This window comes from Scyliorhinus canicula, chromosome 3, assembly GCF_902713615.1.
Source record: "Scyliorhinus canicula chromosome 3, sScyCan1.1, whole genome shotgun sequence".
Lineage (NCBI taxonomy): Eukaryota > Metazoa > Chordata > Chondrichthyes > Carcharhiniformes > Scyliorhinidae > Scyliorhinus > Scyliorhinus canicula.
In genome coordinates this window covers 104,036,081-104,063,536 of record NC_052148.1, presented here as the reverse complement: position 1 = coordinate 104,063,536, position 27,456 = coordinate 104,036,081, and the positions used below count along the sequence as shown (strand labels likewise).

Below are 27,456 nucleotides of genomic sequence, written 5' to 3'. Positions count from 1 at the left end.
ACACCTCTTTATTCAGCAATATTCATGATCTGAACTATCAAATGACTTTCTTAACACTAAAAATGTAAAGGTCTTTAAATGCCTTTTAAATTTAAATAATTTAAAGAGTCATCTCAAAGGGTTGCTTTTTGGGTGAATTATATTAAATAAAGCCACAGCCGAATAAAAACTCTACTCCAGTATTTTTTAGAAAGGATAGGTAAAACATATTTGGTGATATCAAGAATGTCCCAAGCTAAGTAAACAGAACAGAAATAGTATGATATTATGTAATGCAGTGGGATCTCTGCTCAGAGGCCAAAATTAGAAGGACCTTCTTGCTACAGCCAGAGTTGGCAAATATAATATTCCTTAAGGGAAAAAAAAGTGAAGCAATCAATCATTTTAATGCATAATATATGCACAGAGAAACGTTCTTAAATGGCGTACAAATGAGCACATAACCTGTGAAACCTTGCTGCAGGAAAGAGCAAAGGACTTCTTACATAATTTAGAAATTAGAGGGGCAGCTGTTCTTCACACTCATGTGTGACTTAGAGAATCAAAAATAGCTCAAAGGAGTTTTCAGGCAATATGTACAGAAGCACAAAGGTGCAGCACATTCTGGACTTCAGGTTTTGTCATTAAAAGACTGTAATACCAGTTTATTGAAATAAAACTTCATAACTCCTTGAGAAGACCCTAAACAACAAATCATTTTATTTAGAATTCTTCTGAAAAAATTATACCATTTTGGCCACTTGTGGTAATAGGCAAGACAATGTATTTTTGCAACTTCAAACCATTGAAAAAATTCTTCCATCCATTTCAAGATTCCATGGTGGAAGACGGGAGGGTAAAAACAATCAAAGGAAAGCAAAGCACAAATCAAGGCATAAAATGGGGATTCCACAGAGGATATCAGTTCACAATGGTGGCACAGTGTGGTTAGCCAGAGTCCCGAGTTCAATTTCCACCCTGGGTGACTGTGTGGAATTTGTACATTCTGCCCGTGTCTTTGTGGGTTTCCTCCGGGTACTCCGTTTCCTCCCACAGTCCAAAGATGTGCCGGTTAGATGGATTGCTAAATTGCCCCATAACATCTAAAGATTCGACTCGATGGGCCAGGTGGCGTCCTTCTGCACTGTAGGGATTCTATGAATGGTTGGCAGGAACTGCCAACCAGGCTTAAAAGGAATTGGGGATAGCGTACCCCTAAGAAAATGGCATGCTTAAGATTATGTAACAGTACTATGATTCAGGAAGGTGCCCTCATATTTCTTATCATAGTATTGCTGCCAAACTGTCCCACAATTTACTACTTGCCCATGTCAAATTGGAAATACTAGGATATTATCACTCTATACAAGAATAAAGAGGGCAACTAGCTTTGTATATGAATAACAGTTCAAACATTGTGCTCTACATACATGTTAAGTAGAAACTAGAGATGATTGAAGATGGCCACTGAGCTTTAGCATTATCGGCTTCCAAAAAGTGGCAGAAAATATTAGAGCAAAGGTAGCACAAAGCATCTGTCCAGTTCTTTGCCACAGCAAGGTGTCTTCTGTCCTACCGATCAACATTAATGCCACAATTGTGCAAGTATCATACTGCTCTACACGTCCTCCATAGCCAAGTGGTTACCTCACCCACCAATAGCGCCCATCCGGAAATTCACAATTTGCCATCTAGTTAATTGACATAATTTTCTATCATACATCGTCAACAGTCAAGGTTTCCTGCTGTCAGCGTGTATTTGAGAAAAATGCCTCTCTGCAAACTAACTACTAATTTTGAAACCAAATTTGGTTAGTTGATCTGTAATGCAACTCCAACTAGCATGTAATGTATTGATAATACAGCATGGTAGAGTGATTAAGGGGGATAAATAGAATGTAAGGGGGATAAATAGAATGTATTAGGTACAAGTGATATAGGGTTGAGAGAGTTCTGAAGGGTATGAAGTCTTTTTGGGGAAAGAAGACTACATATTCTGGCTCATACAGGGTACAGGACTGCATACGGAAATGTGTAAGCAGGCCACTAAAAAAGAGCCAGGCTCATCAAAATATGCTGAATTTACATTATACCTGACAGAGTTGTGAACAATCTGCACTGTAAATTCTATGATATCCTCATGCAACAATGGAACTCTTCCTCATTCATACTCATTCCTCACAGGACACAGAGACAGGCTTTTGGTCTGTCACAAGTCTGCCCTGAGATTCCCAACAATATTATTGAAATGAGTCGAGTTTGTTATTGGTTGAGGTCAGTTAGTTCTCATGCTGGCATGTGGAAAACCTGATCAGCAAAAAGAGTGACCATTTTACATCAATGTTGTCCTATAGCAAAATAGGAGCTGTTTGAAGGTGCATCTTCAATGCCGCATTCCAACATTAAATCCTTTTCTGTTTTCTGGCTGCGAGGATGTTTGTTATTTGCTGCCAGGATGTTTGCAGCCAACCTGAAACAGGGCAGCCAAGGTCACCAGCAGGCACTAATTCCTTTGAGGCAAGCACTCCTCTGCAAATAGGAACATAAAAAGATAGAAACTGGAAAGGCTATTGAGCACTGTTCAACCAATTAATTAGATTATGGCTCATCTCAGGAAAAATAGTGATGACATGAAAATATCAGAGAAATCCAATAAATTGGAAGGCTTTCTGCTGGTTATATATTTTTAAAACTATTGGAAAATGTGGGCTGTTTAAAGGCAGGGACTATTCGGTTGTGTCAAAATAAACATTGAATCCCTACAGTGCAGGAGGCCATTCGCTCCATTGAGTCTGCACTGACCCTCTGCACTCTAGCTAGACCCACCCCTTTTCCTATCCCTGTACCCACCGAACCTGCACATCTTTGGGCACTAAGGGGCAATTTAGAATGGCCAGTCCATCTGCAAGTGGCGGACTGGCCTCCAAGCGGAAGACTGCCCTCCAAGCAGTGGACATTTAAAGTGGCAAACTGATAAGCACATATAGGCCATGAGACAAATATGACACTATTTCTGTCATTGCAGGAGAAAGGAGCTTGAGGCCAACAAGAGGTGTTGTATCCTTCACTGCTCCACATGAAGGTGAAAGTGATGGAGATTCATTGGATTGCAGCAGGCCAGCTTATTGTGAATGTAAGGTGGGTATGGAGACCAGATCCATAGAGAATGAGAATAGTAATGATCGCATGCATCAGTTCTTCTGACGAGTATTTGTACTGGCAGCTCTGTGGTCCTTGGGACATTGGGCTGGATTTAATGAAAATAGGAACCATGGTGGCTGGGGAAGAAGCCTTGCGTCAGTTAAGCATCCCCTGTGAGTCAGAGGGTGAAAGGAGCCGATGCAGGATTCCTGGTCATTGCAGGCGGGATATAAATTTGGCTCAATAATGAGTAAATAACATCCATTATCCGAGTCAACTACAATTTGGTGGTGGCTCACAGATTAAATTGTAGCAGCATGACATTCCCATTCCTCCCAAAGGCACTCCCTACCACCCTTGCCTTTGATCTCCTCTGCACATTTCTCCCACCTCACCACTCAAATTTGGGCCGTGGTTCGTTGGCGATCCTAAGCCTCTGGGAGGCACTGCCATCAGTTACCTGCTCTTCTAGTGCTGCCAATCAGCTGGCCTCTGATTGACCCGCAGCTGTCAGCGAGCGGGACCTTCCCCGTGGAACTATTTGAAGTTCAGTTTGCGACTGAGGCTTCTGTCAGGCCTACTAATTCCAGCCCATTGAGATACACAGCATGAAATGGCGGGGGCTGATAGTGAGTGCAGGACTGGTTTCATGACAGTGCCAGTAACATATTTAGGGCATGTCCTGACAGACCACCGTGCAGCCACCTGTCTTACGCCCGGTGGAGTTACAAGGGAATTTTAGAAGAATTGTGTCTGGATAAGCGAGGGTGATAGGGCCTTTCACCCCATGACCCAGAAGGACAATGGCAGCAGATGGATGAAAACACACACCTGCAAGTCTACTTTCAAACCACTTACTATCCTGACTTGGCACTATAATTGCTGTTCCTTTAATGTCTCTAGTTCGAAATCCTGAACTTCATCTGTAACAGTACGGTGGGTGTACCTACTACTCTGCAGCAATTCAAGGTGGTTCACCACCACCTCCTCAAGGACAATTAGGAACGGTCAATAAATGCTAGCCTATCCAGGTGCCATTGGCTGCCAGGTCTTAAAGTACCACCCCCCTCACCTGCCTTCTTGAAGGTGGTAACATGCTCAACATGCTTATTCATTTCCAATGCAACTCTTCTCAGAGTAACTGGCAATGCAAGGAGCAGCAGGCCACCATGATTCTGGAGATTCCTGATGGGCCATTTTGCAGAGTCTGTCTTAGCATCAGAACCACATTTTCATTCATAGAAACTTACAATGAAAATAGAAGCAGGAGGAGGCCATTCAGCCCTTCAAGCCAGCTCACCAATTCATTATGATCATGGCTGATCAAGTTCTATACCCTGATCCTGCTTTCCCCCCATATCCCTTTAGCCCCAAGAGCTATATCTAATTCCTTCTTGAAATTACACAGCGTTTTGGCCTCAACTACTTTCTGTGGTAGTGAATTCCACTGATTCACCGCTCTCTGGGTGAAGAAATTTCTCCTCACCTCAGTCACCAAAGGGTTACCCCTTATCCTCAAACTATGACCCTTAGTTCTGGACCCCCCCCCCCCCCCCACCCTGTCTAATCCTGTGAGAATTTTATAAGTTTCTATGAGATCCCCTCTCACTCTTCTAAACTTCAAAGAATATAATCTTAACCGATTTAGTCTCTCCTCATATGACAGCCCCACCATCCCAGGAATCAGCCTGGTAAACCTTCGCTGCACTCTCTCCATAGCAAGAACATCCTTCCTCAGATAAGGACACCAAAACTGCACACAACACTCCAGGTGTGGCCTCACCAATGTCCTATAGAATTGCAGTAAAATATCCCTATTCCTATATTCAAATCCTCTCGCTATGAAGGCCAACATACCATTTGCCTTCTTTACTGCCTGATGTACTTACTTTCAGCGACTGATTCATGAGGACACCAAGGTTTCGCTGGGTATCCAACTCTCTCAATTTACACCCATTCAAATAATAATCTGCCTGCCTATTTTTGCTACTGAAGTGGATAACCTCACATTTTAAATTAAAATGAAAAATGAAATGAAAATCGCTTATTGCCACGAGTAGGCTTCAAATGAAGATACTGTGAAAAGCTCCTTGTCGCCACAGTCCGGCGCCTGTTCGGGGAGGCTTGTACAGAAATTGAACCAACGCTGCTGGCATGTCTTGGTCTGCTTTAAAAGCCAGCTATTTAGCCCTGTGCTAAACCAGCCCCTATGTGGGCGGCATGGTAGCATGGTGGTTAGCACTGCTGCTTCACAGCGCCAGGGATCCAGGTTCGATTCCAGGCTTGGGTCACTGTCTGTGCGGGGTCTGCACGTTCTCCGTGTCTGTGAAGGGCACGAATACTAATTTCCGTCAGCCCCTCACTACAATTTACATTTCTCAGAACTTCCAGTACAGTCTTCCCCGTTAGACATTCTCCCGTTTCTGTCTGTAAGGGGCTACATTCATTTTTATTAATCTTTTTCTCTTTACATACCTTTAGAAACTTTTACAGTCAGTTTTTGTTCCCCGCTAGCTTACTTTCATATTGTATTTTCCTCTTCTTAATCAATCCCTCAGTCCGCCTTTCAAACTGTTCCCAATCCTCATCTTTATTACTTTTTCTTGTTAATTTGTGAGCCTCTTCTTTGAATCTAATACGATCTCTAATTTCCCTTGTAAGCCATGGTTTGGCCATGGTTCCCTTTCTACTCCTGCGCCATGTAGGAACAAACAACTTTTGGAGTTCACCTATTCATTCCTTGAATGCCTGCTATTGCCTGTCCACTGTCCTTCCTTTCAGTAACGTTTCCCAGTCCATCATAGCCAATTCATGCCTCATACCATCATAGTTTCCTTTATTGAGATTCAGGACGCTGGTCTCAGAATCAACTACCTCACTATCCATCTTGATAAAGAATTCCCCTTTACAGATCGGTCTTGGGCGTCAAGGTTTATCCACTAAAGTAATTTTTATTGGGGCCGGTTTAGCTCAGTTGGCTAAAAAACTGGTGTGAGATGCAGAGCGAGGCCAGCTGAGGTTATTTATGAAGGCCCCGCCTTCTGAACCTTGCCCCTTGCCTGAGGTATGGTAATCCTCAGGCTAAATCAGCACCATCCCCAAGGGTTCTCTCACAACTAGATTGTCAACTAATCCTTTCTCATTGAACAACATCCAGTCCAAGATGGCCTGTTCCCTTGTTCGTTGTTCAACATACTGGTCCAGAAATAGCACAATGGTTAGCACAAATGCTTCACAGCTCCAGGGTCCCAGGTCCGATTCCCGGCTTGGGTCACTGTGTGGAGTCTGCACGTTCTCCCAGTGTGCGCGTGGGTTTCCTCCGGGTGCTCCTGTTTCCTCCCACAGTCCAAAGATGTGCAGGTTCGGTGGATTGGCCATGCTAAATTGCCCTTAGTGTCCAAATTGCCCTTAGTGTTAGGTGGGGTTACTGGGTTATGGGGATAGGGTGGAGGTATGGGCTTGGGTAGGGTGCTCTTTCCAAGAGCCGGTGCAGACTCGATGGGCTGAATGGCCTCCTTCTGCACTGTAAATTCTATGAAATGAAATGAAAAGCTATCCTGTACATGCTCCAGAAATTCCTCCTCTATTGTACTGTGATAAATTTGACTCCCCCAATTTATATGCAGATTAAAATCACCCATAATCACAGATGTTCCTTTAACACATCTCTGATTTTCTGTCCAAACTATTCCCAACATCAAACTGCAGTGTTAGTGGTCTGCATACTACCCCTATATTCTGCTTCGAGAACCTCACCCCTTTTTCTTTACCTAAGCCGTTTGTACCCATGTGTACCATGACCACTGGCTGTTCACCTTCCACCTCCAGAATGTCCAGTAACCGCTCAGAAGAGAAGGAAGTAGAAATGTTCTTTAGGACTTTTGAGAAAATAGCAACTCAAATGGAATGGCCAAATGCAAAGTGGACATGACTGCTGCAGAGTAAATTGATGGGGCGGGCACAGAACGTTTATGCTGCCTTGTCAGAGCAGGAGTGTCAGGATTATGAGAAGGTAAAAAAGACTATTCTAAGTGCATACCAATTGGTTCCCGAAGAGTACAGGCACAAATTTCGGAATTTGTGGAGACAGCCGGAACAGGCTTAAGCTGAATTTGCAAGGGTTAAGCAGAATCATTTTAATAAGTTGGTACGAGCATTGGGAGTTGAAACTACCTAATGAGGCTCTGAGAGAGGTCATTCTCTTAAGAGGAGTTTAAGAATTCCATACCTTCCATAATAAGAATGAATCCATGTTGAAGATCATAGGGCAAAAACTGCTAGGTAGGAAGAAATTATGACTGACGATTAATAATAATAATCTTTATTGTCACAAGTAAGCTTATATGAACACTGCAATGATGTTACTGGAAAAGCCCCTAGTCGCCACATTCTAGCGCCTGTTCGGGTATTTAGAGGGAGAATTCAGATTGTCCAATTCACCGAACAAGCACATCTTTCGGGACTTAGGGGAGGAAACCGGAGCACCTGGAGGCAACCCACGCAGACACAGGGAGAACGTGCAGACTCCGCACTTATGAGCTAATCCATAAATTTTAACTTTTGTTCCATCACCTCCATAATTTTGAAAAGGATAGGAAGTGGGAGGGTGAGAGAAAGGGTGGTATCCAATAGTTGCTATGTTCCGAGATCTCGTCCTCAGACCACAAAGGGAGATACTGCAACTGGAGGTGAGACTTTGAAACCTAGCTGTCACCATTGTAACAAGATGGGACAACATTCAATCAGCATGTTGGAAGTTGCAAGGAAAGCTCATGGGACATGTATGGGTTCATAGGAAGAATACTGAAAAGGGAACAAAGGTCTACAGGGCACTGGAGACACCACACCTAGAGCACGGTGTACAGTATTTGTCTCCTTATTTAAATATGTAAATGCATTTAAAGTAGTTCGCAGTACATTTACTAGATTAATACCTGGGATGAGTGGGTAATCTTATGAGGAAAGGCTAGACTTGTATCTGTTGGGGTCGACAGGTGACTTGATTGAAATATACAAGTTCCTGAGAGGACATGACAGGGTGAATGCGAAGAGGAGGTTACCTCTTGTGGGGAACCTAGAACTTGGGGTCACTGTTTAAAATAAGGGGTCAGTTATTTAAGAGATCAGGCAAAATCTTTTCACTCAGATGGTCATGAGTCTTTGGAATTCTTCTTGAGTAGATGGTGGGAGCAATCTTTGAGAATTTTAAGCAGAGGTGGATAGACTCTTTGTAAGCAAAGTGATAGGGTGATAGGTTATTGGCAAGTGGCAGGTGTGTGAAGTTGAGGTTGAAGTCATATCAGCCTTGATATTGAATGGTAGAGCAGGTTCCAGGGGCCAAGTGGCCTACTCTTAAATTGCATGTATTTGACAAGGTGGCCAAATAAATTTGACGTCAATGGGAATCAAAGGGAAAACTCACACCTAGCGCAAAGGATGATGATTGTGGGTGTCAAAGTTCACTTACAGAACATCAGTGCAGTAGTTCCTCAGTGTAATGTCTTTGGCCTAATCACCCTCTGCTGCTTCATCAATGACCTTCCCTCCAACATAAGATCAGAAGTGGAGGTATTGGTTGATAAATTGCATGTGTTTGCAGCTCCCCTGATACTGAAGCTGTCCATGCCCAGAACGACGGGGACAACATTCAGGCTTAGGTTTATAAGTAGCAAGTAACATTCAGGACATACAGGTGGTAGGCAATGGTTATAGCAACATGAAGCACGAGGAGGCCATTCAGACCCTCGAGCCTGCTCCATCTTTTAATCATATCATGGCTGGCCTGCCTCAACACCATCTTCCAGCACTATCCCTGCTTCTCTTGTTTTCATCAATATTCGGACTATCTACCAATTGCTGCTTTGAACATAATCAATGACTGAGCCGCCCAGCTCTTTGGAATTACGTTTCACCACCTTCTGAAAAAAAATTCTTCTCATCTCGATCCTAAATGGCCTACATCTTATTGTGAGGCTGTGGCCACTGGTTCTAGACCCTCAAACCAGCGGAAACATCTTCCCTGCATTTGCCCTATCCAGCCCTGTAAGAATTTTGCACACTTCAATGAGATCACCTCTCAGTCATCTAAACTCTGGAGAATATAGGCCTCATCTTCTCAATCTTTCCTCATGGGACAATCCTACCATTTCAGGATTAGTCTGGTGAAGCTGTATTGCATTCCCTTGATGGTCTGTGTATCCTTCCTTCAACAGAGAGAAAAACTGCATTCAATATTCCAGCTGTGGTCTCACCAAAGCTCTTTACAGCTTCAGCAAAACTTCCTTACTCCTGTATTGAAATCCCCTTGCAATAAAAAAAAGCATACTATTTGCTTTTTTCATTGCTTGTGGCACCTGCATGTTAGCATTCAAGTGGCTTATGGACAAAAATACTCGGGTCTCTTTGGACATCAAGACTTCCCAATATCTTCCTCCTTTTTGCTTTTCCTATCAAAAGTGGATAAATTAGCATTTTGCCACATTATATTTAATCTGCCATGTTCCTGCCACTCACCCAGCCTGTCTAAACCTCCATGAAGCCTCTTTAAATCCTCCTCACAACTTACAAAGGTTTGTGTCATTAGCAAACTTGGAACGATTATCGTTGGTCCCCAAATCCAAATAATTATAGATTATGATTGTTGGGTTCCCAAATACTGATCCTTAGTCCACGAGTCACAATCGACCAATATGAGAATGATCAGATTATCCTTACTCTCTGTTTTCTGTCCGTTATGCAATCCTCAATCACGTCAGTACACTACCCCAATGCCATGAGTTCTAACTTCGTTTACAAGCCTCCTGTGTGGGATCCTGTAGAAAGCCTTTGGAAAATTCTAATAAACCGCACCCATTGGTTCTTTTACATCTACTCTGCTAGTTACATTCTCAAAAAGTTCCCAACTGGTTTGTCAAACATGATTTCCCTTTCTACAAATATATAAAACAAAAAAAAGAGAGGCTAAGGTAAATATTGGTCCTTTAGAGGATGAGAAGGGAGATTTAATAATGGGAGATGTGGAAATGGCTGAGGAACTGAACAGGTTTTTTGGGTCGGTCTTCACAGTGAAAGACACAAATAACAGTGACTGATAGAAATGAGGCTATGACAGGTGAGGATCTTGAGATGATTGTTATCACTAAGGAGGTAGTGATGGGTAAGCTAATGGGGCTAAAGGCAGACAACTCTCCAGGCCCCGATGGAATGCATCCCAGAGTGCTAAAAGAGATGGCTAGGGAAATTGCAAATGCACTAGTGATAATTTACCAAACTTCACTTGACTCTAGGTGGTCCCGGCAGATTGGAAAGTAGCAAATGTGACACTACTGTTTAAAAAAGGAGGTAGGCAGAAAGTGGGTAATTATAGGCCAGTGAGCTTAACTTCGGTAGTAGGGAAGATGCTGGTATCTACCTTTAAGGAAGAAATAGCGAGGCATCTGGATGGAAATTGTCCCATTAGGCAGACGCAGCATGGGTTCATAAAGGGCAAGTCGTGCCTAATTAATTTAGTGGAATTTTTTGAGGACATTACCAGTGCGATAGATAATGGGGAGCCAATGGATGTGGTATATCTGGATTTCCAGAAAGCTTTTGACAAGGTGCCACACAAAGGGTTGCTGCATAATATAAAGATGCATGGCATTAAGGGTAAAGTAGTAGCATGGATAGAGGATTGGTTAATTAATAGAAAGCAAAGAGTGGGGATTAATGGGTGTTTCTCTGGTTGGCAATCAGTAGCTAGTGGTGTCCCTCAGGGTTCAGTATTGGGCCCACAATTGTTCACAATTTACAGAGATGATTTGGAGTTGGGGACCAAGTGCAATGTGTCCAAGTTTGCAGACGACACTAAGATGAGTGGTAAAGCAAAAAGTGCAGGTCTGCAGAGGGATTTGGATAGGTTACGTGAATGGGCTAGGGTCTGGCAGATGGAATACAATGTTGACAAATATGAAACTATCCATTTTGGTAAGATAATAGCAAAGGGATTATTATTTAAATGATAAAATATCAAAACATGCTGCTGTGCAGAGAGACCTGGGTGTGCTCGTGCATGAGTCACAAAAAAAAGGTTTACAGGTGCAGCAGGTGATTAAGAAGGCAAATGGAGTTTTGTCCTTCATTGCTAGAGGGGTGGAGTTGAAGACTAGGGAGGTTATGCTGCAATTGTATAAGTTGTTAGTGGGGCCACACCTGGAGTATTGTGTTTTTGGTCTCCTTACCTGAGAAAGGACGTACTGGCGATGGAGGGTGTGCAGGGGAGGTTCACTAGATTATTCCCAGATCTGAAGGGGTTGGATTACAAGGGGAGTTTCAGTAGACTGGGACTGTACTCGTTGGAATTTAGAAGGATGCGGGGTGGGGGAGGGGAGGAATCTTGTAGAAATATATAAAATAATGAAGGGAATAGATAGGATAGATGTGGGCAGGTTGTTTCCACTGGCGGGTGAAAGCAGAACTAGGGGGCATAGCCTCAAAATAAGGGGAAGTAGATTTAGGACTGAGTTTAGGAGGAACTTCTTCACCCAAAGGGTTGTGAATCTATGGAATTCCTTGCCCAATGAAGCAGTTGAGGCTCCTTCATTAAATGTTTTTAAGATAAAGATAGATAGTTTTTTGAAGAATAAAGGGATTAAGAGTTATGGTCTTCAGGCCGGAGAGTGGAGCTAAGTCCACAAAAGATCAGCCATGATCTCATTGAATGGCGGAGCAGGCTGGAGGGGCCAGAAGGCCTACTCCTGCTCCTAGTTCTTATTTTGTATGTGATCAGTTAGCTACACGCTTTAATATAGATTCTAGCATTTTCCCTGCTGCTGATGTTAGGCTAACAAGTCTGTAATTCCTAGTTTTACCTCTCCTTCCAGCCTGTGCTGAGGATGCTGATCCCAATGTGGTGTCTTCTACATCGGGGAAACTAAACGTAGACTAGGTGACCACTTTATAGAACACTTTTGTTCAGACTGCAAGCATGACCCCAACCTTCCTGTCACATGCCATTTGAACTCAGTACCTTGCTCTCATACTGTCCTTGGCCTGCTGCAATGCTTCACTGAAGCCAGGTACTGGCTGGAGGAATAGCATCTCATCTTCCCATTGGGCATTTGGCAACCCTCAGGACTCAACTTTGAGTTTGGCAACCTTAGATTTTGACCTTTCACTTCCATCTTAAAACTTCCCTTTATTTTTATTTAAATATTCCAGTCATGCCTCAATGCAAAACAACCCCTCCCCTCACGCCAGGCCATATGCCTTTTGTTCTTAAAGTTGCTACTTTTTCTTGCACCTTCTACATTCTCCCTCATTTCTGTTCTGGCGAAGAGTCTATGGTCTTAAAATTTTAACTCTATTCCTCTCCTGATAGATGCTGGTAGACATGCTGAGTCTTTCCAGTGTCCTCTGTTGTTGTGACTTTATTGATTAGTGGTGAAAATCCCGGGACTCGCCATCAACAGCACTGTAAGAGTATCTACACCATACCAACTGCAGTGGTTCAACTCAGCTTATATTCTGGCTTTTTACTCTACATCTCACCAGTTGTGATTTGCAGCAATGTGCCATCTCCATAATCTTTTCTATTTATATGCCTAACCCATCCATTCTTGATAAGTAAAGGGGTGAAGATTATCGACAGTAGGCAGGAATGTGGATCAGATTGGTCATGAGCTTATAGAATAGCAGAAAGCTCAAAATGGGTTGCTTTGCTCCTAACTGTATGAATTTAGAATTTAGAACAGTACAGCACAGAACAGGCCCTTCAGCCCTCGATGTTGTGCCGAGCAATGATCACCCTACCCAAACTCACGTATCCACCCTATACCCGTAACCCAACAACTCCCCCTTAACCTTACTTTTTAGGACACTACGGGCAATTTAGCATGGCCAATCTACCTAACCCGCACATCTTTGGACTGTGGGAGGAAACCGGAGCACCCGGAGGAAACCCACGCACACACGGGGAGGACGTGCAGACTCCGCACAGACAGTGACCCAGCCGGGAACCGAACCTGGGACCCTGGAGCTGTGAAGCGTTGATGCTAACCACTATGCTACCGTGCTGCCCAGAACGGTATGCTCACATGTATTTCTTTGCCATTGGTTCAAAGAGTAGAACTAAATAAAAATTATACCTTTGAAAATCAGTCATTTAAGTTTTTTGAATTGTTCACATATTTTCATTGGTTGAGGCATCCTAAAGGTTACTTTTGTTGATAACTGCAATTACCAACTTGAGGCTTTTACACAGTTCATGAAATTTCCCTATCACTCAGGCCATAATCTTTTCCTTAGCGCAGGGAGTGTTTTGGGAGAGCTATTGGAAGGGCATCTATGGGCCTACACACTGAAGGATTAACAACTGTGGCAAAATTCTCATACTTTTATTGAATGGCAGTATGTAATCAATTATTAGGAAATAATGATGTTTCTGAGCACTATCTAATTATTTAATTCCTCTTCTCTCTCCATGGATTTCATCATGCAATCATCAATATTTTGTCACTAGCACAGTACGAGGCACAAATTACCATGGTTATACTGAATAACCGCTCTAATTAGCTTATTATACGAAGGGCACAGGTCATTGCCTCAGAGCTTGCTGTCATAAAAAGAATGCAATCTGTCCTTTCTCAGTTGAAGCACAAGACAAAATGATCCTCAGGTAAAAGTTAGCAGCATATAATGGTTAATCTTTAGCCATTCTTCAAAAAGTATGCTTTCAGACAGCTTGCTTTGTCTCAAATAAAATGTGTGGCCTCTGTGAAGCATGAGAACAGGAATGAACACAGCATTTGTGTAGATTCTCCCAAGTTTGGAGGAAAAATGCAGAGGCCCTTTTATTGGTGCATGCTCAGACCTCCTGATATTACAACATTCACTCAGTTGATCTGGTGTTCTGGGACACCGATTCAGATACATCTCCAATTTTATTTAACATATAAAGAGAGTAAAATACAGGTTTTTGCTGAAAAAAACATTGAACCACAACAAGTTTGAATCAAAAAACCTTTCTACCTTAGCCATCAACTCCGTCCCTCTTCCTGGTAATGGTCTTAGGCTGAACCATATGAGCATGCGAATAAAGGGAATTTTGGAATATTTGAAAAAAAAAAATCCAACTAAGGGGCAATTTAGCATGGCCAAACTACCTACTCCGCACATCTTTGGGTTGTGGGGGTGAGACTCCCGCAGACACAGGGAGAATGTGCAAACTCCATATGGACAGTGACCCGGGGCCGGGATTGAACCCAGATCCTTGGTTCTGTGAAGCAGCAGTGCTAACTACACCAGATCAATTTTGGAATATTAAAACACCGACCATCTCACTCCCTACTTCTTTGGAGATCCTAGAATGAAGTCCATCAGGGCCAATACTCACTTTAACTCTTTCACCATCTATAGAAACTCTTACTAACTGTCTTTATATTTATGGCCACCTTTCTCTCCGACTATAACTTTTCCATCCTTAATAATCTTTTAGTCATTATGCTGTTTATTATTATTTACTTATTTTTAAAAAAATTTAGATTACCCAATTATTTTTTCCAATTAAGGGGCAATTTAGAATGGCCAATCCACCTACTCTGCACATTTTTGGGTTGTGGGGGCGAAACCCACGCAGACACGGGGAGAATGTGCAAACTCCACATGGACAGTGACCCAGAGCCGGGATCGAACCTGGGACCTCAGCGCCGTGAGGCGGTTGTGCTAACCGCTAGGCCACCGTGCTGCCCTCTGTTTATTATATTCTGATCAATTTTCAGACCTGCTACCATCGTTGTGCAGTTATATATTTTTTGCTTTGAGTTTGACACTACCTTTAATATTTTTTAGTTAACCACAAAGGGCAGCACGGTAGCATTGTGGTTAGCACAATTGCTTCACAGCTCCAGGGTCCCAGGTTCGATTCCCGGATAGGGTCACTGTCTGTGCGGAGTCTGCACATCCTCCCCGTGTCTGCGTGGGTTTCCTCCGGGTGCTCCGGTTTCCTCCCACAGTCCAGAGATGTGCAGGTTAGGTGGATTGGCCATGATAAATTGCCCTTAGTGTCCAAAATTGCCCTTAGTGTTGGGTGGGGTTACTGGGATAGGGTGGAGGTGTTGACCTTGGGTAGGGTGCTCTTTCCAAGAGCTGGTGCAGACTCGATGGGCCGAATGGCCTCCTTCTGCACTGTAAATTCTATGATAATCTATGACAATCCGTGAATCCCCCCTTGGAATTTTTCTTTCTTGACGGAATGCATCTCTTGTGTATTTTGAAATGTACCTTTAAATGACTACCACTGCATCTCTTTACCAATCCCCTAATTTGCTAGACCATTTTAGTTAACAGCAAACAGCAAAAGTTTTTACAAATATATAAAGCAAAAAAAAGTGGCTAAGGTAAATATTGGTCCTTTAGAGGATGAGAAGGGAGTTTTAATAATGGGAGATGAGGAAATGGCTGAGGAACTGAACAGGTTTTTTGGGTCGGTCTTCACAGTGTAAGACACAAATAACATACCAGCAACTGATAGAAATGAGGCTATGACAGGTGAGGACCTTGAGAGGATTGTTATCACTAAGGAGGTAGTGATGGGCAAGCTAATGGGGCTAAAAGTAGACAAGTCTCCTGGCCCTGATGGAATGCATCCCAGAGTGCTAAAAGAGATGGCTAGGGAAATTGCAGATGCACTAGTGACGATTTACCAAAATTCACTAGACTCTGGGGTGGTCCCAGTGGATTGGAAATTAGCAAACATGACACCACTGTTTAAAAAAGGAGGTAGACAGAGAGCAGGAAATTATAGGCCAGTGAGCTTAACATCGGTAGTAAGGAAGATGCTGGAATCTATCATCAAGGAAGAAATAGCGAGGCATCTGGATAGAAATTGTCCCATTGGGCAGACACAGCAGGGGTTCATAAAGGGCAGGTTGTGCCTAACTAATTTAGTGGAATTTTTTGAGGACATTATCAGTGCAGTAGATAACGGGGAGCCAATGGATGTGGTATATCTGGATTTCCAGAAAGCTTTTGAAAAGGTGCCACACAAAAGGCTGCTGCATAAGATAAAGATGCATGGCATTAAGGGTAAAGTAGTAGCATGGATAGAGGATTGGTTAATTAATAGAAAGCAAAGAGTGGGGATTAATGGGTGCTTCTCTGGTTCATGATCAGTAGCTAGTGGTGTCCCTCAGGGATCCGTGTTGGGCCCACAATTGTTCACAATCTACATAGATGATTTAGAGTTGGGGACCAAGGGCAATGTGTCCATGTTTGCAGATGACACTAAGATGAGTGGTAAAGCAAAAAGTGCAGAGGATACTGGAAGTCTGCAGAGGGATTTGGATAGGTTAAGTGAATGGGCTAGGGTCTGGCAAATGGAATACAATGTTGACAAATGTGAGGTTATCCATTTTGGTAGGAATAACAGCAAACGGGATTATTATTTAAACAATAAAATATTAAAGCATGCTGCTGTGCAGAGAGACCTGGGTGTGCTAGTGCATGAGTCACAGAAAGTTGGTTTACAGGTGATTAAGAAGGCAAATGGAATTTTGTCCTTCATTGCTACAGGAATGGAGTTTAAGACTAGAGAGGTTATGCTGCAATTGTATAAGGTGTTAGTGAGGCCACCCCTGGAGTATTGTGTTCAGTTTTGGTCTCCTTACTTGAGAAAGGACGTACTGGCACTGGAGGGTGTGCAGGGGAGATTCACGAGGTTAATCCCAGAGCTGAAGGGATGGATTACGAGGAGACGTTGAGTAGACTGGGACTGTACTCGTTGGAATTTAGAAGGATGAGGGGGGATCTTATAGAAACATTTAAAATTATGAAGGGAATAGATAGGATAGATGCGGGCAGGTTGTTTCCACTGGCGGGTGAAAGCAGAACTAGGGGGCATAGCCTCAAAATAAGGGGAAGTAGATTTAGGACTGAGTTTAGGAGGAACTTCTTCACCCAAAGGGTTGTGAATCTATGGAATTCCTTGCCCAGTGAAGCAGTTGAGGCTCCTTCATTAAATGCTTTTAAGGTAAAGATAGTTTTTTTAAAGAAAAAAGGGATCAAGGGTTATGGTGTTCAGGCCGGAAAATGGAGCTGAGTCCGCAAAAGATCAGCCATGATCTCATTGAATGGCGGAGCAGGCTCGAGGGGCCGGATGGCCTACTCCTGCTCCTAGTTCTTATGTTCTTATGTTATACGCTAATAATTGCCCATACTTATGTTTAAAATACCACTCTTAGACCTACTCCTTTAGCTCAAATTGAATGCAAAATTCAATCATATTATGATCGCTGCTACCTAAAGGGACCTTCACTATAAGGTAATTAATTCATCCTATCTCATTGCACTATACCAGGTCTAGTCTAGCCTGCTCTCCAGGTGGCACTAGAACGTGCTGTTTTAAGAAACATTCCATGAACCCCTCACCTCAGCTACCTTTGCCCATCTGATTTTTCCAGTATAGATGTAGATTAATAGGCCCGATTGTCACCATTCTTTCTGGATAAGTTCCCACTACTTCTTCTTTTGTACTCTGTCCTACAGTCTGTGTACTGTTAGGGGGCCTATATGCCACTTCCACAAGTAACTTCTTACCTTTACTGTTTCTCATCTCTTTTCAAACCACTTCCACATCTGGATTCCCTGAATTTAGGTCATCCCTCTCTATTGTGCTAATGCCATCATTAAATAATAGAGCCAATCCTCCAATGTTTCCTGGCTTCCTGTCCTTCCTAAATGTCACTTATCGCTCAATGTGCAGTTCACAATCTATGTCCTCTTGTAGCCATGTCTCTGTAATGGCTATCAGATCATACTTATTTATTTCTATTTGTGTTTTTTTTAATGTTTTGTGCATTCTGATACTTAAGGCTGGATTCTCTGCCCCGCTGTGCCAGATTTCTGGTTCAGCATGCCAGCGGGATGCTCCACTTCGCCAGCTGTTCAATGGGGTTTCTCTTTGTGGGGCAGCCCACGCTGTCGACAAACCCCCCGGGCTGCCAGCAAAACGGATCATCCCGTTGGCAAAGAATCCAGCCCAGAACCTTTAGTTTTGTCCTTTTGTTATTTTTTGTAACCTCCTGCATTATCTGCTGATTTATCTTAGATTTATACACTCTCTCAATTCCTGTCATGGTCTGTTTATCATTTTTTATAATAATACCCTTCTGGCTTGCCTTTTTTCTACTCTTTGGTCTACCGCACCTTCCCTGCCATCATTTAGTTTAGCCAGGCTCTTTCATATCTTGGTGTCGTATTTGAACCCAAGATGGGCTTCCAACTACACATCCGTGCTATCACTAAGACCACCTTCCACTTTAAAACTATCCACCTGCGTTGCTTATCTGTTGCCAAAACACTCAGCAATGCCTTTGTTACCTCTAGACTCGACTACACCTAATCAGATTCAGATCTTCCACCCTCCATAACAGTTAGACACATCCAAAACTTTGCTGACCCTGCTCCCATTCAACCATCACTCCTGTACTCCCTGACCTACATTGCCATATGCTAAGCAAAAACTTGATTTTAAATTTCCATTCTAGTTTTCAAAATTGCAGCCCACCTCTCCTTATATTTCTGATCTTCTCCAGCTTTCGAATCCCCAGTGTTGCTCCAATTCTGGCCTCTTGAGCATTTTCAACCTTTAAGACACTCCTTAAAATCTACTTATTTGACCAAATTTTTGCTTATCTGTCTGAATATTTCCTCAGCTGATTCAGTTTGAAATTCTGTTTGCTATTGCTCATGAAGCATCCTTTGGATGTTTTATGTTAAAGCCCCCAAATAATGTAAGTTGTAGTAGAATTCTGTAACTACAGATTTGTTCCACTTTTGATGCACTTGTTCCCAATCAAACGGTTATTCTCTCTCACACACTGATTGTTCCCTTGATATGACATTCCTTTTTTAAAAATTCATTCTTGTGATGTGGCCAGCCTTTATTGCCCATCACTAATTGCCCTTGGCGGTGATGAGATGCTTCCTTGAACCGCTGCAGTCCACGTGGTGTAGGTACACCCACAGTGCTGTTGGGGAGGAGTCCCAGGGTTTTGATCCAGTGACAGTGAAGGATCATTGATATGTTTCCAAGTCAGGATGGTAAGTGACTTGGAGGGTTAACTTGCAACTGATGGTGTTCCCATGTATCTGCTGCACTTGTCCTTCAAGATGGACATGGGTTTGGAAGGTGCTGTCTAAGGAGGCTTGGTGAGTTCCTGCAGTGCACCTTGTACATGGTACACATTGCTGCCACGGTGCTTCGGTGGTGGAGGGAGTGACTGTTTGTAGATGGGATGCCAATCAGGGCGGATGCTTTTTTCTGGACGGTGTCAAGCTTCTTATGTATTGTTGGAGCTGCATTCAGCCAGGCACGTGGATAATATCCCATCACATTCCTGGCTTGTGCCTTGTTGTTTGTGGACTGGTTTTGAGAATCACAGTGATTTGCTTGCTACAGGATTTCTAGCTTTTGACCTGCTCTGGTAGCCATGGTTTCTATATTACGAGTCCAATTCGGCTTCTGGTCAATGATAATGTCCAGGTTATTGATTTTAGGGAATTCAACAACGGTAATGCCATTGAATGTTATGGGGCAATGGTTACATTCTTGCTTGTGGAGTTGGTCATTGCCTGGCACTTGTGGCTGCAAATGTTACTTCCCACTTGTCAGCCAAGCCTGGATATTGTCCAGGTTTTATTGGATGGACTTGTTCAGTGTCTGAAGAGCCATGAATGGTTCTGAACATTGTGCAGTCATCAGTGACATACGCACTTTTGATCTTGTGGAGGAGAGGTCATTGATGAAGCACCTGAAGGTGAATCGGCCTAGGACACTACCCTGAGGAATTTGTGCATTGATGTCCTAGAACTGATTGATCTCCAACAGCAAAAAACATTTTCCTTTCTGCTAATATCACTACAGCCAGCATCGAGTTTCCCCCCTGATTCTCATTGACTCCGGTTTTACTAGGGCTCCTTAATGCCACACTCAGTCAAATACTGTCTTGACACCAAAGGTAGTAACTCTCACCCCACCCTTCACATTCAGCCCTTTTGTTCATTTAAACAAAGGCTAGAATAAGGTCAGGAAATGATCCTGGTGGAACTCAAACTGAGAGTCAGCAAGCAAGTGCCACGAAGTCTTAGGGGCGCAGAATTAAAAGGATATGGTAGACAACTGGTTTAGCCATCCGTCGCCAAATCTAACTTGCTCATCTAAGGCACTATTGAGCCATGCTCCTGTATGCTGAAGCTGTTCATTATCCCAACAAAGGTGAACAACAAAACTGAGAGTAAAAGGGTCGTATCGACTTGAAGCATTAACTCCGTTTCTCCCTCCAGGCCTGCTGAGTTTATCCATTTTTTTCTGTTTTTATTTCAGATTTCCAGCATCCGCAATATTTCGCATTTATTTCCTTGAATACGTTGTCGCCTTTTAATCGCTAATGTACTCCATGGATCTATCCTTAGCTCTATCCCATTTCTCATCCATATGCTACCCCTCGGTGACATTATTTGAAAGCAGCACACATCCAGTGCTATCTCACCACCACTCCTCTTGACTCCTCCTGCCACCATCATGGTGGTCTACATCCCACCCCAGGCGGAAATGAAGAAGGCGCTTGATGCATTATACACCGGCATAAATAACAATGAAATAGAATATCCGGAGTCCTTGTTCATTGTGGCCGGGATCTTCAACCAGGCCATCATCAAGAGTGTACTGTCAAAACTCCACCAACACATCTCCCATCCCACCAGGGGCCTCAGCATCCTTGATAACTGCTACACAAACTTCAAGGGTGCCTAGCGATCCATCCCCAACCGCACTCAGAAAATTAGATGACAAGACGGTGCTCCTTCTCCCGGCATTCAAGCAGAAATTTAAGTGGGAGAGTCCGGTTTAGAAGGTTGTGTAATGCTGGTTCAAGGCAATGGAAGAGCTCCTTACCAACTGCTGGACTCAGTGGACTGGTCCATAATCAAGGACTCAGCGGTCAACCGAAACTAGTTATGCCACCACTGTCACAGACTTCATCAGTAAGTGTATCAAAGATTGCGTGCCAAAATAAGGTAGTATGTGCGTTCCCCAACCGGAAACCATGGTTTAATCGAGAGATTCATTCCCTACTGAAGTCCAGGTCTGAGGCGTTCAAGACAGGTGACCCTGACCTATACAAGAAATCTATGTACGACCTCCAAAGCCATCAGGGACACCAAGAGACAACACCAGACTATGCTAGCGTCACAGACTAACGACATGTACTCTCGTCGGTTGTGGCAAGGCCTAAACAACATAATGGGCTACGATGCAAAGCAGAGTAGAATTTCTGGCAACAGAATGCCCCTCCATGTTGAACTCTATGCATTCCTTCCGCGTTTCGAGCAGGAAACCAGCGAGTCGTTGTCAGCTGCCCAACAGCCTCGGGCATACCCATACCTACCGCCACAGCATAATAATAATAATCTTTATTGTCACAAGTAGGCTTACATTAACACAAATGAAGTTACTGTGAAAATCCCCTAGTCGCCACATTCTGGCGCTTGTTTGGGTACAATGAGGGAGAATTCAGAATGTCCAAATTACCTAATAGTACATCTTTCGGGACTTGTGGGAGGAAACCGGAGCACCCGGAGGAAACCCACACAGACACAGGGAGAACGTGCAGACTCCACACAGACAGTGACCGAAGCTGGGATCAAACCGGTAATCCTGGAGCAACAGTGCTAACCACTGTGCTACCATGCATCAGATGTCAGATCAGCCTTTTTGAAAGTGAACCCACGAAAAACAACGGGTCCCGACGGAGTACCTGGCCGTGGACTCAGATTGTGCAGAGACCAACTGGTGGGTGACACCACGGTCGTCCTCGACACCGCGGTCGTCCTCGACACCTCAGTCGTCCTCGACACCTCGGTCGTCCTCGACACCTCGGTCGTCCTCGACACCTCGGTCGTCCTCGACACCTCGGTCGTCCTCGACACCTCGGTCGTCCTCGACACCTCGGTCGTCCTCGACACCTCGGTCGTCCTCGACACCTCGGTCGTCCTCGACACCTCGGTCGTCCTCGACACCTCGGTCGTCCTCGACACCTCGGTCGTCCTCGACACCTCGGTCGTCCTCGACACCTCGGTCGTCCTCGACACCTCGGTCGTCCTCGACACCTCGGTCGTCCTCGACACCTCGGTCGTCCTCGACACCACGATCGTCCTCAACACCACGATCGTCCTTAATACCGGGGCCCCGCAAAGCTGCATACTTAGACCCCGACTATACTCCTTATTCACACACACAACTGAGGGGCAAACTTAGGTTCCAACTCTATCTACAAATTTGCTGATGACAACCGTAGTGGACTGGATCTCAACAACGATGAGTCAGAGTATAGAAGGGAGATACAGAACCTCGTGGCATGGTGCAACAACAACAATCTCTTGGTCAATGTCAGCAAAACTAAGGAGCTGGTCATCAACTTCAGGAAGTGAAGTGTCATACACACCCATGTATGCATCAATGGTGGAGTTGGCTGGCAGCTTCAAATTTCTAAGAGTACACATCACCAACAATCTGTCCTGGTCCACTCATGTTGATGCTACGACCAAGAGAGCACAACAATGCCTATACTTCCGCAGGAAACTAAGGAAATTCGGCATGTCCACTTTGAATCTTACCAATTTTTACAGGTGCACCATAGAAAGCATCCTACCTGGTTGCACCACAGCCTGGTACGACAACTGGTCAGCCCAAGACCAGAAGAAACTACAGAGAGTCACGAACACAGCCCAGTCCGTCACGCGAACCTGCCTCCCATCCATTGACTCTGTCTATACCTCCCGCTGCCTGGTGAAAGCGGGCAGCAAAATTAAAGGGCCCTCCAATCCGGGTTATTCTCTCTTCCAACATCTTTCATTAGGCAGGTGATACAAAATAGACTCAAAATAATAGACTGACAGACTCAAAAACAGCTTTTTCCCCGCTGCTACCAGACTCCCAAATGGCCCTCTCATGGACTAAACTGATCTCTCCACACATCTTCTCTACTGTGTAGTACTACACTCCATATGCTTTACCCGATGTCTATGTATTAACTTTGTGTATCGATCATATGTCCTATGTTTTTCATATATGGTACGATCTGACTGAACTGTACGCAGAACAATACTTTTCACTGTACCTCGGCACACGTGACAATAAATCTAAATCTAATCTAAATCTATTGTTATTAAATCATTGGATCACTTATCTGACATCCCATATCAGTTAGGCAGAAACTTCCTCCAATTAATTGTGAAGACGAAAATAATTAGCCTGACCTTCCGTTTCCCAGGTTTGGGAGAGGTTTTATCCAGGAGGAACCCCAGAAGGAAGACCTGGGGAATTGCCTCGGAAGTTCAAACATCTAATGGACAATTACCGTGCATTGGGCTATCTGATCATCCATTTTTTAACTGAGACATTGGATGGCACTGACTCCCTCAGCAGAATAGCTACCAAGAAATGTTAGAAGGATTTTATATTAAAACCAAACCCAAGTTCTGAATAACTATAGTGCTGACGAAATGTTCCCTCCCCACCCCTCAATGATCAACCCAAACCCCTCTTCCCCCCCACCCCCCCCCCGCCCCAACTATCCTCCACCTCCTCCTCCACTGCCCCTCAATCCATCCTACACCCAACCATCATCTCATCCTATCACACCCTTGATCCCCGGATCGAGCCTACCCTGCCGATCCATGCTATCCGCTCCACCGACCACCCTTGTCCCTCACCCACTTCTCCCTGGCTTCTCAAAGTGGCTGGAATATTTAAACAAAGGCAACTAGTGCCATAAAATGATGACTTGACTCATTTCCCCCGGCCATTGCTGCTCTGTGCTGAAGAATACCAGAAGCCAGTATGTCTCACATTTGAGGAGGCCCCAGTCGAAAGGTTGAGCAAGAAATATTTAGCATCTACCTCCCAACTCTGATAAATAAAAAGGAGCGGACTAACTACTCAACTATGATTGCCACTCCTTGGAAGCTCTTGCCCACAGGTTTCAATCCCCTCTCCAAACTCCGTTCCCTAGCTACTGACTCCAAGCCTCTCCTTGGCAACAGTCGGAGAATAAACCAGTTTGATCATAATCGTGGTGCATCATCTTTGACCTCGTGATGAGCTCCTGTTGACTATCAGTAAGACCACTTATTTCCACCTCCGTAACAGTATCTGGTTTCACCCATCTCAGCTTATCTGCCACACTCATTTATGCCTTTAGCACCTCTAGGCTTGATTATTTCAAAGTACGTCTGGCTAGTCTTCCTCATTCTATCCACCATAAACTTGAGATCATCTACTGCCCCCGTCTTAACTAGCACCCATTCCCATTCACCTGTACCCCTGGGCTCACTGACACATATGCTTCAGGTCGAGGAACACGTTGATTTTGAAATTCTCATTCTTGTTTTCAAATCCCTCCATTTCCTTACCAGATGTCATCCACCCCCTTATCCGAATAATCTCCTGAGAGATATCCATCCTCATCTAATTTCAACCTCTGAGCATCCCTAACTTTAAAATTACTCAGCGATCAGTTATCCAGGCTCCATTCTGGAATATCCTCCCTAGGGCTTTCTGCCTCGCTTCCCACTTTCCTCCTTTAAGGTAATCATTAAAACCTTGTTGCTCAAGCTTTTTAATGATCTGACCTAATGGACTCCCAACATGGGCATTTGAGTCGGGATATTTCCCAGCTCTGTGCTTGCACCTCAGGAAAAACTGTCCCGAATGGCACAAACTTTCTCTTTGTTGGGGAGTGCGGGTGACAGATGCGGGATGCAGTCCTGGTGGCCACAGGAGCTGAGTGCCAAGGAGGGTTGTTTAAAAATAACACCGTAGTGTTCTCAGTCTTCGTCCCAGTTGTTTTCTTAAATATTATGGCCCCTAGCCCTCACTTTTCACCACCTACCCACTCTCCATACATGGCAACTCATGCCAACTTACGTTCCCCATCCACCTCCAATCGCCTCTCATATCCTGCATGCCAACCTATGCCTCCCCCACACTTTTCCTAATGGCTCCTTATAGGGCTTATGCCAACTTGGTGCCAACTCACCACCTTTGTCCTTACACTCTCCATGCCAACTCACGTGGAATCCTTTGTAGGCAGACCTCAGGAGGCATGCTGAATCTAATATCCCTTCCAAAGAAGACTCAAAATGTTAACTCATTCTCTCTCTACCGGTGCTGCCAGACCCCACATCAAAATCCTTTAATTACCTCTGAGCTCTCAATCTATGAACCAACCCCATATGCAGATAATTATCAGTTGTGGAAAGCAGTTAAGCAATAATAACGATAGCACTTAAGATGTCAACAAACAGATATTGAAGCAGGTTTTTTTTCCAACCGTCACAGATGCAGGCATGCAGTTTTTCCTCAATTCTTATAGAGCTGACCATTAAATCAACTGATATCTTGACAGTTCTACAAATATTATTCACCTCTCCAAAGATTTATAACTTCCAGACTATGAGCTAAGGCCTTTGCTACAGTGAAATGGGGTCTGTTTGAACTCAGAACTTCAGCACTGAATTCAATTGACACTGCTGAGTTCAGGTTTCCCCTATGTGGGAGTCATGTCCCGCCTCCCTTCCCCCGTCATTCCCCCACTTCCCACCGATGAACATAGGATGTGTCAGAAATGGGGACATGACTTCCAAATCCAGGTCCCAACCACCAATTTTAAAGGTCCTTGGAGTCACCATGAAAGTTCAGCCTAATATCTCCTTACATGACTTTGTATCACACTTTGCTTTAAAATGTTCCTGTCAAGTACATTGGGGTGTATTATTTGGACGTCAAAGGTAATATACAGAAAAAGTTGTCGCTGTGGTACAATATCCATTTGCAGTCTACAACTAAACATTAGACCAAGTAACAATAAGGCATAGGTCATTTTAAAAACTTTTAATTCGGAAGGCTTTGTATTAAAGATTTGCCCCATATCTTTTGAAATATAAAACTTCAGAAATTAGTTCTAAACAGCGATTAGAGCGGAAGTTATTATTTGCAAATATCTGAAGCTCTTACCTCCCAAGATTCTGAACAATCTCCTGCAGCTAGGTAATGGCCACTTTGCACAGCTTGCTTTTTGAAAGCTTTGTCTTCTGGCTAAATACTCCTCAGAGAATAAATGTTTCATCGTATTATTCAACTCTGTAAAGCAGAATAGAATAAAGGATATTAAAAGTTTCTGTTAATTAAGAGTTAGGTATGTGTAAATGTCAACCTCTGAAGTAGAGTCAGTGTTAATTAAAATGTCACAGAGTCCTCAGCCTCAATTATGCTGCTATGGAGAGTTGCATGGTGAAGGGAAGCCATTTCCCAACTGATAGGAAGGGAAAATAAAAGGGAGCATCTAGGCTATTCTCCAAGTATTGACTAGCTTTGGAGGAATATTGTGGAAGAAAGAGGAAGGCTACTAAAATAGTTTAAATTTCTTTTAGAGCTTCATCAATGACTTGGATAGTTAAAGCAGCCAGTAGCTGAGAAATATAGATTTCAAGTTCAATTTCTAGTTTATGTTCAGTTGCCGAATCACAGCTGGGTGGTGGTTAAGTCACTGCAGGTGGCCACAGTACCCCAAGGTTCGAGGGGGAAATGCAGCCGTGTTTCACACTTCTTGTAACTATTCACTGACATCTGTTGAGAGTGAAAGTGAAATTAATATTCGAAGCAGACAGGACTAGGTTCGACTGGGATGGCCCGCCATGGTTAAGACACCTGCTGAAATTCATTATCTAGGGTAATTCGTGAATAATGGACAATTTGAAATGGTGAATGCGCAACTGTGCGCAACTAGTAATCAAGTACTTCAAGAGGAGAAAAAAGTAATGAACAGATTCTCCAATAATTTAATTAAATTATTTAATGGCTACTCTCAATAAAATAAAGTTAAAGTTCCTGTTTTTGCTTTGATTACCTTACATTGTCACTATCTAAACATAGATTATGATATTTAGTTCTGTCACGACAGGTTTCTCAGTGCTGGGACTACGGTTTTGCCTCCAAAATGCCATCCACACTGCATGCACACACATTCAGGCAAGAACTTCCTGGCCATTCACATGGGTGGAATATTCCAGTCCCACCAACGGCGCACCCCCGTCGCGGGTTTCACAGCACTGAGGGGTGCATTCAATGGGAAATCCTATTGGCAATGGCGGGACCAAAAGATCCTGCTTCCGGCTAATGGTGGGCTGCCTCCACATTTGCGAAACAAGCAGTAGGTTGCGTGGAAAAGCCTATCCCCCGGTGTCAAATACCATTTTGGCAAGTCTGTTCGCACATGCTCAGGGAGCAATTACGGGAAGTAT

At 43.8% G+C, this 27,456-nt stretch overlaps 1 protein-coding gene across 2 annotated transcripts in view; it reads right to left on the bottom strand.

Moving 5' to 3' along the window:
* Positions 1-27,456, bottom strand: part of si:dkey-250l23.4 (E3 ubiquitin-protein ligase RNF180) — a 171,603-nt gene that overhangs the window by 7,519 nt on the left and 136,628 nt on the right. For both annotated transcript variants that reach the window (XM_038791010.1, XM_038791011.1), the window contains one exon: positions 26,171-26,296. In XM_038791010.1, coding sequence (XP_038646938.1) covers positions 26,171-26,296 — 126 coding nt within the window. The remainder of the gene's footprint in view (positions 1-26,170; positions 26,297-27,456) is intronic.